Source organism: Sminthopsis crassicaudata, chromosome 1 (assembly GCF_048593235.1).
Source record: "Sminthopsis crassicaudata isolate SCR6 chromosome 1, ASM4859323v1, whole genome shotgun sequence".
Taxonomy (NCBI): Eukaryota; Metazoa; Chordata; class Mammalia; order Dasyuromorphia; family Dasyuridae; genus Sminthopsis; species Sminthopsis crassicaudata.
This window is the reverse complement of record NC_133617.1, coordinates 448687362-448708872: the sequence shown is the minus strand read 5'-3', so window position 1 is coordinate 448708872 and position 21511 is coordinate 448687362. Positions and strand designations below refer to the sequence as shown.

The 21511-nt window shown below is 37.1% G+C and overlaps 1 protein-coding gene across 2 annotated transcripts in view; it reads left to right on the top strand.

The window, feature by feature from the left end:
* Positions 1 to 1792: 1792 nt before the first annotated feature.
* Positions 1793 to 21511, top strand: part of ENTREP1 (endosomal transmembrane epsin interactor 1) — a 118549-nt gene continuing 98830 nt past the window's right edge. For both annotated transcript variants that reach the window (XM_074280727.1, XM_074280726.1), the window contains exon 1: positions 1793 to 4044. In XM_074280727.1, coding sequence (XP_074136828.1) covers positions 3622 to 4044 — 423 coding nt within the window. In that variant the 5' untranslated portion in view covers positions 1793 to 3621. The remainder of the gene's footprint in view (positions 4045 to 21511) is intronic.

Below are 21511 nucleotides of genomic sequence, written 5' to 3'. Positions count from 1 at the left end.
TATAATATATTCTGCTCCAGCCTTTTACTTTTATCCCATAAGTATCTCTCTGCTCCAAATGTGTTTCTTGTGAACAAAATATTGTAGGATTCTGAATTTTAATCTACTCTGCTATCTGCTTCCATTTTTTGGGAGAGTTTATCCCCTTCACATTCACAGTTATGACTACTAATTGTGGATTTACCTCCATCCCATTTCCCCCCTCCCCATTTATACTTTTCTCACTCCTTTTACGGTGTCCTTCCTCACCAGTCTCCCACAATCTACCTTCCCTTCTATCAACCTCCATCCCCATCCCTTTCTCTTTTCTTTTCTCTTTCCCCTCTGATTTCCTTGTGGGGAAAGATAAATTTCTATAACTAACTGGTGTATGTTATTTCCTCTTTGAGCAAAATCTAATGAGAGTAAGGTTTAAACATTACTTACTCTCTTCTTTCCTTCTACTGTATCTTATGCATCTTCATATTGTATAATTTATCCCTATTTTGCCTCCCTTTCCCTCTTCTTCCAGTGCAATCTTTTTTTTTTTTTTTTCTCACCCCTTAGTTTTTTTATACATCACAACAAAGTCAATTTATATAAGTATCACTTACCTATTTAGGCAAGTAAACAGTTTAATCATATTGAATAACATGTTGGGTTTCTTTTTTCCTATTTACCATTTTATGCTTTTCTTGGGTCTTATATTTAAAGACTGTTTTCTGTTTAGCTTTGGTCTTTTCATCAGGAAAGTTTAAAAGTCCCCTATTTAATGGAATGCTCATCTTTTCCTGGGAAATATAATGCTCAACTTTTCTGGGTAGTCGATTTTTGATTATAATCTAAGCTTTTCTACCTTCTGGAATATCATATTCCAAGCCTTCTGATTCTTTAATTTAGAAGTTACTAGGCCCTTTATACTCCTGACTGTGGCTCCTTACTATTTGAATTGCCTCTTTCTGACTGTTTAAAAATGGCTAATAGAATTGTCAGTATAAATTAAATGCTCTAAGTTTGTGAGGGGAAAAAGAATTAAGGACATATTCTCTGTCTTGTCCCCAAGATGATACATGTGTGTGTGTTTATATGTGAATTGTACAATATGAAAAGATATATTCATCATATAGTTAGAGCAAGAGATGCAACATGGTACAGTGGAAAGATGTGGATTTTAGTGGATGTGAATTGGAATCAGGATTTGAATCCAGACTTTGCTACTTAATACTTGTGTGAACTTGAGCATTTCACTTAACTTCTCAAAGTCTCAGTCTCCTCATCTATAAAATAAGTTAGAATATATAGCTTCTGAAGTATTTTTCAGCTCTACATCTATGACTATGACACAGAATTCATGAATTATCTAATAGACTTAATTGGGCTCTAAATCTTTGTCCTATGACAACAGGATCAACCTATATAATGTTCTTTCCATCTATGAAATTTTGACAATCCAAGGTTCTGTTCTGATACATAGGAATCTTAAAAGGTCTAAAGTGCAGCTCCTAACTTGCTAGGTAGATCCTTTATGCCTCTGATAGAATATAAAATGAAGTTACTCCCTACATCACTAGAAGTACCACCCACGGAATTGAATGTAAACTGTTAGCACTACTGTCTATCTACCCAGGTTACTTATACCTTTGGAAGCTAATAATTAATGTGCAACAAGAAAATTGTATTTACACACATACATTATATCTAGGTTATACTGTAACACATGTAAAATGTATGGGATTGCCTGTCATGGGGGGAGGGAATAGAGGGAGGGAGGGAAAATCTGGAAAAATGAATACAAGGGATAATGTTATAAAAAAATTACTCATGCATATATACTGTCAAAAATTATAAATAAATAAAATTTTAAAAAAAGAAGTACCCATGAATAATAACAATGGTTGATATTTCTATAGAGTTAGTTTTAAGATTTGTGAAATGCCTATAATCTCATTTAATTTTGTAGGTATGAGATTAGAGATCCATTCAAATACTAACCCTAACCCTAAATCTGTTTGTTTGCTTATTTGATCTCCCCCTCCTATCCACAGTGGTGGTACGGCAGCTACTGGTCTCACAGCTGGGCGGAAGAGAAGTTTTGTCCTGTTCCATTTCTGACTTTAGCTAGTCAGAAAGATGATCCCTGCTTAAGCAATTGGCCCTTCCCTCCCCCAAGTTCTGGTACCATATTCTGATACTAGTCTTAATTTGGACACCCCATTTGCTTTAGCCTTATTGAAAGAATTCCCAAATTCAAGTAATTCACCAGATTCAGCCACTCTTGTAAGAGGGATTATATGCATGAGCTACTGAACCTAGCCTGAATTATTCTATATTTCTATAAACTTAAGTCTTCATTTCCAAGAGTAGTTTGTAAAAGAAATTGTCTTCTCAGAATTAATTTTTTCCACTCTTTCTCTCACGTGGAAATCGGAACCTCTCCAAACAGGTTAAAAGAAACCGTTCAAAGTGATATCTTGAGCCGCTGCTTGGTATAGTCATCTAGGGAGAGAGCATCAACAAGTGCTTTTGGAGAGGGATCCTATCCGCCCCGGTCTCCCTTTTGTTAACAGCTCTGACCCCAGTAGTCTGGCGACTTCCTCGGCTCCAAAGATTTCCTAGAAACGCAAGGACTCTAAAACTCAGGTTGGCGGCAGGGAAGAGAGAGCTGGCTGAGGTCATCCTCAGACCGCCCGCCTCCAACGAGACACGGGATTAGAAGTAGAAACGCGACAAGGGAAAGAAAGATTCAGGACCCAGCTGGGTGCCTGTTTGCCACTTGCAGCCGCGGCGACGGCCAAACAACCTCAGTCTCATTCCCCTCCTCCCTCTCTCAGGATCCCTGGTCTCTTTTCTCGGTTAAGGGCCGGCAGCCAAGACACGACACGCAATCCAGCAGATCCAGTGGCACTCCCTACTACCTCAGGAGAAGTTGTTGTAAAACTTCAAACTCGGAGCCTTTCGCCTCAGACCGTTCGCCTGTGGAGAGAGAGGCTGGCCGCCTGCTGATCTTTCCCCCCTAGATTATAGTTTAACAGCCAAGTACTGGAAACCACGCGACTTGACGGTGCTCTAGGTTCTGGGCGGCGGCGGCGGCGGCGGCGGCGGCGGCAGTAGCAGTTTGGCATAGATGTGGGGGAGGGAGGAGACTGTCAGTGGCTGCAGGTGGTTTGGGTGGATCGAGCGGCCTCAGTAGCAGCAGCTCAGTAGCCGGGGTGGAAGAAGTACTAGCAATATTGGAAGACCGGCGCTGGCCCATGATCCGAGTCCTCCGGTGCTTGGGAAAAGCTCGGCACCGGTTGTAGAAACTAGGATACCGTCTCCCTCTTCGTTTGTCTGACATCTCTTTTGCCCCCGCCCCTTGCCCCACTCTGAGTGGCGCTCACCGCCTCTGTCGTCTCCTCTTCCTCCCCCTCCTTCTTCCCCCTTTCCCTCCTCCCTTTTTTCCTCCCCTCCTTTCCTCCTTTTTCTTCTCTTCCTTCCTCTCTTCCCTCTCCACCCCCCCTCTTCCCTCTCTCCTCCTCCTCCTTTCCTCCTCTTCCCCCTCCTCTCCTTCTCTTCCTTCTCCTTCCCCTTTTCCTCCGACTGGGATCCAGCCACTGCCCTTCAACGTCTCCTTGCAACTGCGGCCGCCCACCCTTCCTTCCCATGTCGCTTCCCGTGGTACTCCCAGGCTCCTGCTGCCCGGTGGCGGGACTTTCCGCCGGGACGCAGGCTGGGGGTCCCAGCACTTCGGCCACTATGGCCACCGCAGCCCAAGAGCCGCCGCTGGCCCCGCTCCGGCCCCGCTTGTCGCGGGCAGGGCTGCAGCCCACAGCGCGGCCTCGCTGTGCAGTTGCTTCGGCCACCTCAGTGCTCTCGCCGTTACAGCCCCCGCTGTCCGCCCGCCGGGCTGCCTCCGCCGCCGCCGGGGTCTCAGGCTCCGGACTGCTGCCCGCCCGCCCGTTGCTGTCCCTGGGGCTGCTGCAGCTCATCTTAGGCTGCTGCATGGTGGCGCTCAGCTTTGGAGCGCTGTCTCTGAGTAGTTCCCCTCAGGTGAAGAACTCGTGCCCGTTTTGGGCAGGCTCTTCGGTAAGTAGTCCTCCTTTGGTGTCTAAGCAGTCCCAGGTGAGAAGGATGCAGGAGGATGACAGCATTCTTTTAGGGACGAGGAAGTTCAGGGGTCTACTTCAGGCTCTTCTGTGGCCCTCCTAATTTTCTCTTCGCGGTAGCACTTTTATGGTGCAATTCTGTTGTGGTTCATAGCTTTGAGAGGTTGGGCAGCCTCTCTGGACTTAAAATTCTAATTCGTAATTGTCATCTTTGTGGAATAATGTTTTACAGCTATTCCCAGTAGTTAAGGCAGAGAGGAGCATACTGAAGGGAGAGAGAGGGAGAAGAAAAGGGAGAGAAAGAGAAATTGAGATTTTCCGGGTTACGATGAGCTTGTCTGGGGTAGAATCTATACTTTTCCTTCACTGCTGGATGTGTACATGTAATTATTTTTAAATGTGATATTTGCGTAGTATAGCTATGCAACTATAATATAGTTATTTGAGGAAAGGTTCAAATGTAACAGAGAAGTGCAGGTGCATATAGGATGTATTTTGTTATTCTGATGTAAATGCAAAAATGTTTTAAATAATTGTGTTATGTTTGTAGAGGTATGTCACACTATATGGAGAAAGCAATTTTAACCTTAAATCAGATACAGTGTTTAATTCAGGAGCTCATCTAGAGATGCCTGTTTTTAGCTCAGGATTCTTGTCTTGCACAACAGTTGCAATTTGATACTGGTTCCCTGTCGAATGTGTTTTGCAAAGTACATGAACCCTTATAAATCTGTTCATAGGATCTCCATGTAGGCCTTTGAGAATGAGAGTAATAGCTTCATGGGATTGCCTGTTGTTAGAGATGTATCCATAGCCTATTTAAGATGCAGTGATGAATCTAAGTGCTGAAAGAACCTGGCATGTGAAAAGTTAGAAAACATCACGACCCTAAAGGTTTCTGTCAGGGTTTTTGCCCTCCAAGGCTTGGAGCCTTGGAAACAAAGGCTCACATTCCACCAGGTGGGCTTTGTGGAAGAGCAGAGGGCCAGGCATTATGATATTTAAAGCAAATTAAATTTCTTAAGAGCTAACCAAAATCCTAATGAAAACTTCTAGACTACACTTTTTTTTTAAATGCATGTGTGTTTTTAGGCCTCTAATAAATATACATTGTGTTGAATCTCATATTTTCCTGTAACATACTTTCCTTTAAAAAGAGTGAATTACTCATTTTCTTTCCTTTTTGGTCTGATTTTTCTTGTGCAGCAAGAGAATTGTATAAATATGTTTTAACATATTGAATTTAACACATATTTTAACATGTATAACATATTGGATTGCTTACCATCTAGGAGAGGGGGTGGGGGGAAGGAGGGGAAATCAGAAACACAAGGCTATGCAAGGATCAATGTTGAAAAATTATCCATGCATATGTTTTGGAAATAGAAAGTTTTTTTTTTTTAAAAGACTGAAACAATCATACAAACAAAATGATACAGAAGAGTCAAAAGTAACTTCCCACAATTCAGCTTTATGTTTGACTAATGTAACATCAACATTAGAGGGTCCCAACTGGATTGCTATTTTATTCTTAACTTTTCTTTCCTCACTTACTGTAGTAGTCTAATGATAGAAGATTTTATGGATAGTACAATATATGCTGTGACCAACAAGCTATCCAATAATGTGTAAAATCTGCTATGAGACTGCCATTATCACCTTCTTCTTCTTCTTTTTTTTTTTTTTTCCCTAAGGCTGGGGTTAAGTGCCCAGGATCACACAACTAGGAAGTGTTAAGTGTCTGAGACCACATTTGAACTCGGGTCCTCCTGAATTCAGGGCTGGTGCTCTATCCACTGCGCCACCTAGCTGCCCCCATTATCACCTGCTAATAATCAAAAGTTGGCTTCTTGCTTTGCTCTACATTCTGATGCCTCTTTTAGGAGAATATTCAGTGGATCATAGGCTTAGAGCAGAAGGGCACTCATAGCCTCTGTTGTCCAACTACCCTTTCCTGTTTTATTATGGAGGAAACTGAAGTCAAAGTAGATTAAGTGGATTTGGTCACATAGGAAGTATGGGTATTTTTTCCCTAGTACCACACTACCTCCCAACTTTAATCAGAGATCTACATTTAACAGTTTGGGAATCAGATCCATAGTTCATTTATCAAAATGACACCTGTGTGTGTCCTTGGACAAGTTCTCTGACAAGTTTTCATCTATAAAATGAAACAATTGGACTGGATGCTCTTCGAGTATCCTTTCAGATATATATGTACCCTTCTTTATTTTATATATGAAGGATTCAGGTTCAGAGGGGTCAGAAGTTCCATGAGATTAAGAACACTATATTTTCTTAATATTTTGTCTTCCTCATGCTAGTAAAATGCTATGCACACAATAGATGCTTAATGAAAGTATAAGACACTGGAGGAAGAACAGATTCAATCAAGTACAAAGAATACTAGTCCAATTAATCCAGCCATCTTCACAAAAGCCTGTACTGTTCCTCTTCTCTGTCTCACCTGTGCTTTCTATGGTATGATGCTCAGGAAATGGCAAACTAGTTTAAATGATTTGTGATATGTAACAAGAAATTCTATTTTGTCCTGGAAATTTTTTTCTTGTTCTAAGTTCAAACTTCCCACTAAGTTATATGTAGTAATTTTCCATAAATGGCCTCTTTATTTTAGATTGATCCCATTCTTTACTGGGATCACAAAATCTACACCTATTTAATGTAGTTGAATAAACAGGAGGACAACAGTAAGTGCTTTAATTCCTGAATTATTTGGATATTAACATCTTGATAAAAAGTTTACATACCATTAAAATATTTTTGTATTAATATAATTTTTTAAATCAATGAAAATCCAGTTTTTCTCTCTGCCACCTTAATCTCATTTGAGAAAGAAAAAAAATCAACCTCTTGCAAATATTTACAAATCATATTTTTGCATTGTTCATGTTAAAAAATAATAAAAAGCTCTCAATCTGCACTCTGCGTGTATCACCTCTATTAGAAGATGAATGGCGTGTTTCATCATGAGTTCCATGATCACTGTGATCAGTTCCTAAATCTTTCAGTTTTATGTCTATACATGTTATTGGCCTTGTTGTTCTCCTAGTTCTGTTTACTTCACTTTGCATTGTTCATATACGTTTTTTCAAATTTCCTTGAAACCATCTCCTTCAACATTTTCTATAGTAGCACCTTTCTGTCACATTTATAAACCATAATTTGTTCAAACCCCAATTGATGGGTAACTCTCTGTTTCTAATTCTTTGCTACCACAAAAAGAGCTTCTATATTTTGTTAGATGAGATTGACACCAATTTAAAGTAATTATGTTCATAATTGTAATTATGCTCATAATTGTAATTATGATATGGTCCTGGAATCAGGAAACTTTTGAGTTATTTCAACATGGGAAAGACTAAAAATATTGACATCTTTTATTATTAGGCTCAACTCATTTAATTTTATTTAGCTAAAATAAAGTATTCATAGAAAAGCTGAAAAATACCATGGGTGAAGAATGGACAGAAGTTTTAGATTGAAGATAATTCCTTCAATATCATTTGAAATTTAGGGAGCTAGATTAGAAAGAACAACACAACCTAAATATTGAATTGCAGTAAATATAATATTAGGTATACAGATATCCTCATATGTTAAGATTTGAATGACCAGCATGGGCTTTGGCCCATACCCATTAAATTGACAAATCTATTGACTTTAGGGACAGTTTTGCCCACAAAGGGAATACAGATTAGGGCTCATGAATAAACAAATACATTGCTTAAGAGAGAACTAAAACACTGGAATATATCAACAATAGAGGTATTTTTCCAAATTTCTGAAAATAACATTCTAGAAACCAAGAGGAGAATGTCTTTAAGTAATTTCTGTTGTCTAAATACTGAAGAATTAAAGAAGTAAAAATATGTTGTTGTTGTTTTTTTATTAAAGAACAAATAAGTCCTATTTGATAAAATCATAAACAAAAGAACCAGTCCTCTCAAAAAGTTATAGAAACAATTTGAAGCTTAATTTCATTAACATTTATTTATCCCCATGACATACTTGAGAAATAGCCCAAATGCCTTCTCTTTGTCTCTGTCTCTCTTTCTCCCTCCATCCCTTATATGTAATTCCATCAGTGCAAGGACCTTCCAGTGAGAAAACTCATTGTGTCCATGCCAGGTCTGTGTTCTTAGAGAATTTCTGAGAAAATTGAGATTGAATGTCCAATGTCAGAGAGCATGAGTTAGAAGCCCAGCATAAGTTCTAAATAAGATTTGCACCCAAGCCTTCCTAACCCTAGAGGAATCTGAAAAAGCTGAGTTGATTCTAGATTTAGGATCATTCTTAGACTATTCTAAGAATGTTAAGTTAAAGATAGGTTATTAGAGGGAATTTTCACTAAGACTTACCACACACTGATAAAATGATAGATATGGGCAAATATAGATAACACACACACACACACACATACACACACACACACACACACACACACACACCCTCTCTCTTTATATAGGTACACACATACACACATGTATTAAAACTAGTCAGCTTTAACTGGCCTATTGGTGAATAGGTTCTAAGCCAAACCTCATTTGGTCATTGTTTGGGTCCTGATTGACTCAGATTGAATGTAAATAGAGGTCATTTCTGCTTTGACCATAAACCCCTAAATCTTCCCCTGCAGAATCATTTATTTAGATTTTTTTTGGGACTAGGCTAATGAGATTCTTGCCTCAATTGCTGTCTAGTTTTAATCATTGAATGGGTACAGTCTCAGTCAAACTGAGACCTGTTGAAGACCTTAGCTTAAAAAGGCTAATATCTCCCATTTCATCCAGGGCTATCTCCACTCATCTTGATCTATATTGATTTAAAGAGGATTTTCTACCTCTATTCTCAGTGGATTCCTCAATTTGGAGTAATTAGGTGATTAAAAATGGGAGCTGACATCCTGAACTTTTAGCTATTGCAGTCTCTGGCTTATGAATGACCTAATCACAGTAACAGCTGCTGCTATTCTCCCCCAATACTTCCTTTCCTCCTTCTGCTTGCTGTTGCTGCCTCCTAGGAGCCACAGATTCCTGCCTCTCAGATCTTCTTTCCTTTAGCAGGCATTGCAGGAGGTTCCACACCCATACTTCTCTCTCCCCATCTTCAATTCAATCTTACAGGAGCTCTGTTCTTTCTTCTCCACTGGAGATCTTTGAGGAGCTGGGAGGAAGGAGTATTCATCTCACCTGTGAATGAAGAAGATGGTTCTTGTGCTCAGATTATGGAAGGGGAGATGAGTTCTTAGCATCTCTAGTAGGAATTTTCAATACATCTTCCAAATGAAGCAATTTTTAAAAAATGTGATTAGGTTCTATTTTGTCCTCAGTACTACATAGTGTTATTGTTCAGGCCTGTCTGCATTTTGTGACACCATGGATTAACTATAGTATCCACAGTGTTTTCTTGGCAAAGTTATTGGAGTGGTTTGTCATTTCCTTCTTAAAAAAAAAGTTGGTATAAGTGACTTGCCCAGGGTCTACTAAGAGTTTGAAGCTGGATTTGAACCTATGTCTAAAGGATTCTAGTCCCAGAGTACTGTCCACTGAATTATCTAGCTACTCTGTGTTACATGGTGCAGCAGTATAATATCCAGCAGATTATTGTGGTTTAACCTGGGCATCTAACCACAATTTACAATATTATTTTGCGTGGAATTCATTTTGAATTACAGATAGTGATAGCAATGTAATCCTTTAAAGCAAAAGGTCTTAAACTTTTTGTAGAATGGATTCCTTTGGCAATTGGATGACACATATAGACTCCTCAGGAGACGAAAAAAGCCAACAGATAATCTCCAAACTATTTATATTTCTCTTTGGAATGCATTATGCTAGGGCTGTTCTCCATATTTATCTTATCAATTACTAAAAAGCAGTAAAGTATGATGGAAATAAGCCTTGGTTCCAAAGGAGAAAAGTAAGACTATCTCTACCCTACATCTTTCCACACTATAGAACATGTCCTACTTTTTTACTCATGTTGTAAACATCTTCCCTCCTTCTGCCTCCATTTTTTATTCTTTGTTGTAAGGCATTGCTTTTATGATGAAAGGGTATTGTAATTTAGACACATGTCACTAAAGGGGAAATCTCTGCTTGAGGTTTTATAGATTTTTAAACATGTATGTGGGAAAGGAAGCATTCACTGGAAATGTAGATGACTGAAATTAGGCTTGGAACTCATATGTTTCTTTTTTAACATTGACAGTTTTATATTAGAATTTTATAATCATAATTTATATTATATTCAAACATACATATATATATAATTATATACAATATGTGATAATATATATTTTATATTATAATCCTTGTCCTGATTCCTAGGTTTTTTAGATATTGACTTTTTACTTTTTAAAAATAACTTGTTATGAGAAATATTCTTTGAGTGACTTTAACGTTTTTTGGTAACTTTGAAATAAGCATTTAACTTAATTTTGATATTCAAATGTCAAAAGATAACAATAAAATTTACTATAAGGCACTGTTCCAAATCTTGGCTCAGACATTTCACTTATTAACTTAGCGGCTTCAGATAAGTCAACTTTGTGTTCCTCAGTTTCTTATCTGCAAAATAAGAATAGTGATGCCTGTATGATCCTCTTCATAGAATTGCTGTACAAAACAACAACAACAACAAAAACTGCTTGTAAACTTGAAATATACACATGTGAGCTATATTTATTTTGATCTTCACAAATGTAGTTTGTGAAGCTTTGCAATTATTAGAATTTTATGTTAGAAACAAATTTGAACTAGAAATCAGATATTGAGGAAAGTTTGTTAAAGAAGAATCTTTAAGGAATCACCTTAACATTTCTGGCCAAAAGTGGGATATACTCTTCTTTGGGAAGAGGAAACACTGAGCACATAAGCAAGAGAAGCTTTATACTTGTTAGTTTAGCTCACCCTCAGTCCCCTACCTTCAGAGAATGGATTTTTCTGTTCCCTGCCAGACTTCAATCTTTCTGATACTTCCACTTCCTCCTAAATGTCTAAGCATGTCTAAGCATGTCCCTCCTCCCCCCTCATCATATAGCCCACTTCAAAAATGGCAGAAAACTCTTCCTATGAGGCCTGTTGTTTAATATTCAATTAGCCTAAGCAAGCACAGTAATAATTTGGTCCAATCAGGCCATTGACCTCAACCAGTTTGAGCTGGATCTGCTATTATCTTAAGCTTATAAGTTTCTCAAAACCACAAGGCTCTTCTGATTGGCTGAGTCCACCTGTGCCTTCCTTGCTCCCCAATTTCTTGTTCACTTAAGGCTTCTAAGACATTGAAACTTAACCTTCCTTAATTTCTCACATTCTGAAAACCCATTGGTCAGTGATAACTTACAAGTGGTATTTTACAATACCTTGAAGCTTACAACATTCTGTGGAAACCTGACTTTTCAGTATTTCTTACAATTCCCCCATGTCCTTTTAATAAGGATTTGTTTTCTACATTTTTTTTTGTTGCCCTTTCTTCAAATCTTTTAAATATCATCTCATATTCCTCATCTATATTTTGATCTTCCTCAAAAGTAACCATTCTCATTTAACACTTTTCTTTAAATTAAAAACTTGTAATCTGAAAGGAATAAGACTAATAGGAATACAATAAATTTGGCTTACACAAGCGGGACAATAAAAACAATAATATGTTCCACATTTTTTAGTTAAGTACATAGTTCTGAGTAGATCCTTAGGTTGAAACCATCATCCCCCCCTCTTTCTATTTTTTGAGGAGATGGTATTCTGGGGACAAAGGCTGGAGATGTCAGTTTTCCACAGGAATTGTGGCTACTTTAAGCTGTAAGGGACATGGGGTTGAGTCATTCTACAGGGTAAACCTTATTTCATATAGACATATGCATGTAGCAAGAGATAAAAGATAAAAGACTAAGCCAACACTTATTTACCTACTTATTTAGGATAAATGTTTATATATTTTCAGATTCAAAACTGTAAGATCTTACATATTTGAATGGTGCTCATAGCTTGACCACTTTTCCTCATTATGGAAACTTGCCATCAGAAGAAAAAGCAGAAGCATGTTTATAATAGCATCAAAACTGATCTTTCAGGTCTCAGATTATCATGTATGTGACAAGATAAAGCATCCTTAGCTCAGTTTGACTTGATAATTGTCACAGTTTTCAAACAATCATTCATCTTATAGCCAGACTCAGGAATAATGAGGTGGGTTCTTATTCAAAGGAACACCACTGGGAGTCAGAAGGATCTTATCTTAAGTGGAGGCCAAGGTTGTTCTCCCAGCTTTTGCCCAGATACTAATCCCTTTTTGTAACAGTTCAGGATCATATTTCTCTCAGATGGTGGATTACAGAATTAATGATTTCATCAGTCAATTATACCTAAATTCAAAACTCCAAAATATGGTTCCAAGACTGTTTATTTTAAATAGCAAGTATCATTAATCGGAGCCTCAGGTGAATTTAAAATTCAAGGATTATATCCTAAATAAGTATTGACTATAATCTTACAGTGATAACAATAAGAAATTCATCCCAGAAAGTTCACAGTTTAAGTTCAACATTACACAAATCATTTTGCTTTAAGATACTCAATAACTAATCTATAGAAAAACATGTTCAGCTATTAACCATGTTCAAAGGGACAAAGACATATACTATTGTTCTCAGAATCTTTTAAAAAAAGGAACAGCTTTAAGATGACTTAATACAATCAATTAAACCTCATATATGTAAGAGATTTCACTTAACATTTTTGACCCACCCTCTTTTTTTCTTTTTGAGTTTAAATTCATTTTATTATATAAGGCAAACATTGGAAATCATTTCTATATAATAAACTTGTAGATTCTCAATTAAATCCATTCCTTGTTTGAAAATTATAAAACTCAAGTGAATTCTTTTCCCAAGCCTGACAAGGCTTCTATCAAGGTTTCTATCAAGAAACAAAGCAAGCTTTCAAAGTAAGGGGAAGCAACAGAATAGTTGGGGTGAACAGGCAAGAACATCAAGCTTAGCCCCTTTTCTGGAATCCCTGTTGCTTTCCCCTTACTATCACTGGAACAAATTTTACCTAGGTATGGATTGCTAGAGACTATTGATTCTGATAACAAAACATTACTTCTAAAGTTTTATAAGAAATTAGGTAGGGGGAATTGCAAACTTAATACCTATGCCCTTATTAGGGAAAGTGGAAAGAATGAATCAGATTCTCAAGAAATAGATTACTAAATTGATGTTAAGAGACTAAATTGCTTTGGACCATATGTTTGCCTATTGCTTTGTTAAAGAATTAGGATTGTGCCCAGAAGTGATCTAGGACTTTCCCCATATAACATGCTGTTTGGTTTACTTTATTTGGAAGAGGAAAAAAAAAAATACCCTCCTTTAAAACAAAGGATAAGTTTTTGAGGAATTATACAGCCAAATTTTCTTGCTTTGCTGATTCCAGACTGGGCTAGGACTGAGGCTAGGGTTGGAACACGGCAGTCAATCTGCACCAGAACTTGCACCTGGTATCACAGACATTTTCTGCTGACCTTCTAAGTTACCTTCAGCTAGAAAATATTCTACTTAGCTTTTTGGGTGTTTTGATGCTCTAAAATTTGTTTAGAATAGTCATTTAAAGACTTTTGGACCAATTTGGGGGAGAGGTTAGATGAATTCCTGCCTTTACTCTGCTACTTTTACTCCTCCCCAAATTTTCTTAAAAAGACATCATACATTGTTTGAGTACTTCCCTAATATAATACAACTAGAATTTCCCTAGTCATATCCTTATTCAACATTCTTCTCCCATCAGATAATTGCTGATTTCTTTCTTTCTTTCTTTCTTTCTTTCTTTCTTTCTTTCTTTCTTTCTTTCTTTCTTTCTTTCTTTCTTTCTTTCTTTCTTTCTTTCTTTCTTTCTTTCTTTCTCTTTCTTTCTTTCTTTCTTTCTTTCTTTCTTTCTTTCTTTCTTTCTTTCTTTCTTTCTTTCTTTCTTTCTTTCTTTCTTTCTTTCTTTCTTTCTTTCTTTCTTTCTCTCTCTCTCTCTCTCTCTCTCTCTCTCTTTCTTTCTTTCTTTCTTTCTTCCTTCCTTCCTTCCTTCCTTCCTTCCTTCCTTCCTTCCTTCCTTCCTTCCTTCCTTCCTTCCTTCCTTCCTTTCTTCCTTCCTTCCTTCCTTCCTTTCTTTCTTTCTTGTATCTTCCAACTTTTTTTCTCCTTTGTGAACCAGGAAAAGGTTAAGTACTTAATAATGCAGAACTATGTGATTTGCTGCCAGAATTTTAACATAACAGAGAACTGCTTTTCTATTTTTCTGAAGTTAAACTCCCAGATCCTTCGTTCACAATTTACTTTCTATTTTTCTTTCTTATTCTGATCCAATATTTCCCCTGCTTTCTTCTACTTGCTTTTGCCATCTTTACTATGGTGAATATATTTTCTTTCCTTCTTTATCCTTCCTTGCAGCAAAGTAGAGATTCTGGGATTTGGAAAGAGAAAGAAACTTTCCTTCAAAATCTTCAGTCTTATCAATTGCTTTCCCAACCAATCTTTCTTGCTTTTAAGCCTTTTTTTTCCTACAAAATTTTATAAACTCTACCCTTTAATGATATTTCTTTATTAAAGGGAGAAAGCAGGACAAACCTTAAGAGTTAGAATATAGGTAATATCTAAATAATTTAGGATCAAATTTCACAAAATTTATACTGCATGTCCAGTGAGACTGACAAAATTTTAAAGCACAGCTCATACAGTTTTCGCAAATTGCCCAATATACAATTTAAAAAGACATAGTACCTTAAATATATTTCATCTAATTAGGAGATACAAACATCTGACCTCTTTAGGTAAGTTACCAGAAAATTTTGTTTTAATACCCATTTTTTTAAAACTTCAAATCAATACAGATTTTAATTTCCAATATCAATGCACACATATTTCTAAAATCTTATTCTCAAATGCAGCAATTGAAAGCTAATATATAATTTAAATACAATTATACAAATTTGGGTCACATTTTTAGAAGAAAAATCCTCTTCTCCCTCAAAAATTTCACCATCCTAAATTCTTGAAATCTTTGAAATGGCAGTAAACTATTTGAGAATTGAGATGGAGATATAGGGCCCTGGGAGCAAAATGGTAGTTGCTCCTATCTCCCACCCAAAATTTTTACTCTTCTCTAAACCCATGTGAATGGCTTTTATAGGGAAGGGGGAAAGATTTTATTTCCCTAGATTTTACAAGCCATACGTGGATAGACTACACTTTTTTTTTAAAGAGAGCTCAGAGTCCCTGGAGAAAAATTTTAGGACTCTGGGGGGGGGGAGGGTCAGGATGCAGGAATCCATCTACAGAGAAACTGAGGCTGACTCTCTAGAACATGGGGTAGTGGTTTTGGGGAGCCTACCATTCTTTGGGGGGCTGTATTGCGCATATCATTCCAACACACAGTGACCCTGGCCATTCCCTAGTCTCCTCTAGTGAAATTCCTTTTCCTTCTGTGTATTACAGAGTTGTCTCTTCTCTTCATTTCTTTACTTCTTCTTCTTTTCCCCTAATCCTGGGGGAATCTTCCCAATCTTTCTCCTAGGGATTTCTTCCCTTCTCTCTAGACCTAGAACCTATTCCTCCCATCTGCAAATCTAGCAATCTGGCACAACCCAAAGCTGCCAGCATGGACTTGCACTAGGAAGGAACCTCCTAACCAACAAAAGTGTTTGTTTGTTATCTTTGATATACTGATTTGCATGATCTGCTAGTGGGCTTCTCAATTGTTAAAAATTTTCAGGCTATCTCAAGGCTCTAATTTTGAAGTGAGGATTCAATCTCAAAATCAATGGGAACATTCTTCCTAAGGGATCTTACCCTTTTCCATTGTGTTGGATTCCATGTTGGGCGCCAAAAATTATTAGAAACATGCTTGACACTGAAAATCAGATATTGAGGAAAATTTATTAAAGAAGAATCTTACGAAATCACCTTAATGTTTGTGGCAGCCCTCTTTGTAGTGGCCAGGAACTGGAAACTAAATGGATGCCCATCAATTGGAGATTGGCTGAATAAATTGTGGTATATGAATATTATGGAATATTACTGTTCTGTAAGAAATGACCAGCAGCTTGGAGAGACTTATATGAACTGATGCTAAGTGAAATGAGCAGAACCAGGAGATCATTATACACTTCAACAACGATACTATAGTTGGATGTATTCTGATGGAAGTGGATATCTTCGACAAAGAGAAGATATAATTTAGTTCCAATTATCAATGATGGACAGAATCAGCTACACCCAGAAAAGGAACGCTGGGAAATGAGTGTAAACTGTTTGAATTTTTGTTTTTCTTCCCAGTTATTTTTACCTTCTGAATCCAATTCTCCCTGTGCAACAAGAGAACTATTCGGTTCTGCACACATATATTGTATCTAGGATATACTATAACACATTTAACATGTATAAGACTGCTTGCCATCTAGAGGAGGGGGCAGAGGAAAGGAAGGGAAAAGTTGGAACAGAAGTGAGTGCAAAGGGATAATGTTGTAAAAAATTACCCAGGCATATGTTCTGTCAATAAAAAGTTATAATTAAAAAAAAAAAAAAAAGAAACACTGACCAAAAAACAAAAAAACAATGAGATGAACCAAATCAGTTTCAATACAGCAGTAATGAACTGAACCAGCTACATCCAGCGAAAGAACTCTGGGAGATGACTATGAATCATTACATAGAGTTCCCAATCCCTCTATTTTTGTCAGCCTGAATTTTTGATTTCCTTCACAAGCTAATTGTACACTATTTCAAAGTCCAATTCTTTTTGTACAGCAAAATAACTATTTGGACATGTATACATATATTGTATTTAACTTATACTTTAACATATTTAACATGTATTAGTTAACCTGCCATCTGGGGGAAGGGGTGGGGGGAAGGAGGGGAAAAGTTGGAACAAAAGGTTTTGCAATTGTCAATGCTGAAAAATTATCCATGCATATATCTTATAAATAAAAAGCTATAATAAAAAAAATCCTTTAAAAAAAAAAAAAAAAAAAAAAAGAAATCATCTTAACATTTCTGGCCCAAAGTAGCATATGCTTCTCTTTGGGAAGAGGGAACAGTGAGCACAGAAGCAAGAGGAGCTTTATACTTGCTAGCTCGGTTCAGTCCCCTCTCTTCAGAGAATGGATTGGTCTATTCCCTTCCAGGTTTTAATCCTCTTCTTCTTTATTTTTTGCTGAGGCAATTGGGGTTAAGTGACTTGCCCAGGGTCACACAGCTAGGAAGTGTCAAGTGTCTGAGGTCAGATTTGAACTCAGGTCCTCCTGACTTCAGGACTAGTGCTCTATTTACTGTACCACTTAGCTGCCCCCCAAGTTATAATCTTTCTGATATTCCGGTTGTATTTCTCTCTAAATATATATAAGCATATCCCCCCCTCCCTCATCATACATCTCATGTTAAAAAATGGCAGAAAACTCCTCCTATAGGATGTGTTACTTAATATTTAATTAGTGCTAGGCTATGGGAATCTACTGAGAGGGAATAATATCAAGACCACCTCAACCTTTGGTGCACAATAAATTTTCTGCCACATTGCAGAAACACCCTTGTTGAGTAAGGAGCAGTGATTTGTAATCATGAGAATAGGAATGGGGATGCTTTGACAAGGCCTGTGAGTGAGATGCTGAATTGCTGGATCTGGCTCTCCTCCCATTGGCAGATACCATGCATATGCAAAGCCTACAAACTGCTTTTCTGAATGTTAATTGGGGATTGCCTACTGTTCACCACTCTGATCAAGCTTGCATAATAAATTGAAGTTCTTTTCATACTCTATGGGTCTCCTGCCTCATTCATCTCACATCTGAGATCAAAGGGCTCATAGGCTGCAACAAATTAGCCTACTAAGCAAGGAGAATAGTTATTTGGTCCAATAGGGTCATTGAACCCAATTCAGTTTCAGCTGGATCAACTATTATCTTAAGCTTGTGGTTTTCTCAAAATCATAAGACTCTTTCTGATTGTTTGAGAGCACCTGTGCCTTTTTAGCTCCCCCCTTCCTTGTTTGCTCAAGGCTTCTGAGAGACTGGTAATTGTTCTATGGAAATTTAACTTTCCTTAATTTCTCACATTCTGAAAACCCATTGATCAATGGTACTTATAAGTGGTATCTTACATTACCTTGAAGCTTACAACATTCTGTCAAAATGTAACTTTCAGAGATGGAGCCAAGATGGCATACAGGATACACATTTCTTTTTGAAGATCATCCAAAAAGGTGGCCAGGTGAAGGCAGGCAGACAGAGCATGGAGGCCAGTGCACACTCTGCAGACCCGGGGCTATAAGGGTCTCAGTGGGGCAGTGCAGACTCCCTGTGTTGGAGAATCTAAGGGGAGGACTCTACCATAGTGTTGGCTAATCTGCCCTCTTTGCAAGCTAGTCGGTCAGCAGAGAAGTTATAAAATACCCAACACAAACAGAAAAGGTAAATAATGAATCCTTAACCACCAGAGTCTCAAGGGACCTGGCCATACCCACCCAGCACCAGGAGTGAGTCAGCACAATCCCAGCACAGCCCCTGCTGCTCAGCTGTTGCCTGTAGAGGAAGCTTGGAAAACCTTCCTTACCCTAAAAACAGATACCAATTTAAAAAAATGAGTGAAAAGGCAAAGAGAACTCTAACTATAGATAGCTTCTATGGTGAAAGAGAAGAACAGATTTCAAACCCTGAAGAAACTAAAAGCAAACTGTCTCCAGATGAAGCCCCAAAGGGTAATATAACCTGGTCCCCATCACACAAGGCTCTCCTAGAAGAAATTTAAAAGGATCTAAAAAGAGAGTAGGAGAAAAATGGGGAAAGGAAAGGCAAACTCTGCAAGAGGGTTTGGAAAAGGCATATAACTCATTAAAAGATAGATTTGATAAAGTGGAAAAAGAAAACAATTCCTTAAAAAGCAAAATTTGTGAAATAGGAAAAAAAAATTCCATAGAACAAAACAACTCATTTAAATCCTCAGTTGGACAAATACAAAAAGAAATTAAAAAAGTAAATGAAGAAAATAATCCACTAAAAATCAGAGTTGAATAATGGAAATGAATGACTCAATGAGACATCAAGAACCCTTCAAGCAAAACCAAAAAAATGAAAAAATAGAAAAAAATGTAAAATACCTTCTTGGGAAAACATCTGACCTGGAAAATAGATCTAGGAGAGACAATCTAAGGATTATTGGTCTCCCTGAAAACCACAATGAAAAAAATAGCCTAGACACTATTTTTTAGGAAACCATCAAAGAGAACTTCCCTGATGGCATAGAAAATAGCAATTGAAAGAATTCATTTCCTGAAAAAAGAATTCATTTCCTGAAAGAGACCCCAAAACCAAAACTTCAAGGCATATAATGGCTAAATTTCAGAACTATCACACCAAGGAAAAAATATAACCCGGAATCAGAAAAAAAAAAATTCAAATACTAAGGAACCACAATAAGGATCACCCAGGATCTAGCAGCTTCTACTTTAAAGGATCGAAGGGCCTGGAATCTAATATTCCAAAAGGCAAAGGAACTTGGAATGCTGCCAAGAGTAAACTACCCTGCTAAATTGAGCATTTTCTTCCAGGGAAGAAGATGGGCATTCAATAAAATAGGTGAATTCCATTTATTTCTGTTGAAAAGATCAGAGCTAAACAAAAAATTTGATCTCCAAGTATAGGACTCAAGAGAAGCATAGAAAGGTAAAAAGAACTCTTGAGAACTGTATTTCTGTTCTGAATATACATAGAGAGTGTATGTATAATTTGATTTTATTGTTATAATATAAAAAAAGAACTAGAGGTAGAAAGGGGATTATGCCAGAAAAAGGGAAAAGTAGAGGTAAAACGAGGGAAATTACATTTCACGAAGAGGCAAAACCTATTACATTTAAAGGAAAGAAGGGAGGGGGATATTAGACATATTTGGTTTACAGAGAAACCTCTCACCTTATTGAAAAGAGAGAGGGGAAAGGAAAAAGGGAAGAGATAGGCTAACTAGAAAGGAAAACAGAAATAGTAGGGGAAAGGTATAAGAAAGGGAGAGAAATTCTTAAGGGGGAAGGCTGCTTGAGAAAAGTGGTGCTCATAAGTTAAATACTTGGGAGGAGGGAAAGGGAAAAAGGAAAGAGAAAAGTATAATCTGGGGAGAATAAGATGGCAGGAGATACAGATTTAGTAGTTTTAACCATAAAGGTAGATGGGGTGAACTCTCCCATAAAGCAGAAGCAGATAGCAGACTAGTTTAAAAGCCAGAATCCCACAATATGTTGTTTAAAGCAGAGTAATACATAGAGAGTAAAGGTAAAAGGCTGGAGCAGAATCTATTATGCTTCAGGGGAAGTAAAAAAAAAAAGCAGGGGTAGCCATCCTTATCTCAGATCAAGCAAAAGCAAAATTGATCTAATCAAAAGAGATAAGGAAGGAAATTATATCTTGCTAAAGGGTAGCATAGACAATGAAACAATATCAATACTAAATATATATGCACCAAGTGGTATAGCATTTAACTTCCTAAAGGAGAAGTTAAGAGAGTTGCAAGAAGAAATCGACATCAAAACTATCATAGTGGGAGATCTCAACCTTGTACTCTCAGAACTAGATAAATCAAACCACAAAACAAATAAGAAAGAAGTTAAAGAGGTAAATAGAATATTAGAAAACTTAGGTATGATAGATCTTTGGAGAAAACTAAATGGAGACAGGAGCATACTTCTCCTTGACAGTGCATGGAATCTATACAAAAATTTAGCATATATTAGGATATAAAGACCTCAAAATCAAATGCAGAAAGACAGAAATAGCAAATGCATTTGTTTTCAGATTATGATGCAATAAAATTACATTCAATAAAAAGCCAGGGGAAAATAAGTCAAAAAAGTAATCGGAAACTAAACATGAGTGAATGAGTGAAACAGCAAATTATAGACATAATTAATAATTTCATCCAAGAGAATGAAAATAATGAGATGACATACCAAAATTTATGGGATGCAACCAAAGCGAATATAAGGGGAAATTTTATATCTTTGTATGCTTACTTGCATAAACTAGAGAAAAAGAATATCAATGAATTGGGCTTGCAACTTAAAAAGCTAGAAGAAGAGAAAATTAAACCCCCCCCAAATAAAATACAAAACTTGAAATTCTAAAAATAAAAGGAGAGATTAATAAAATTGAAACTAAAAGAACTATTGACTCAATAAATAAAACTAAGAATTGATTTTATGAAAAAAACAACAAAATAGATAAACCTTTGCCAAATTTGATTAGAAAAAGGAAAGAGGAAAATCAAATTGTTAGTCTCAAAAATGAAAAACGTGAACTGTCCACCAATGAAGAGGAAATTAGAGCAATAATCAGGAGTTATTTTGCCCCCAACTTTATGCCAATAAATTTGATAACCTAAGTGAAATGGAGGAATACCT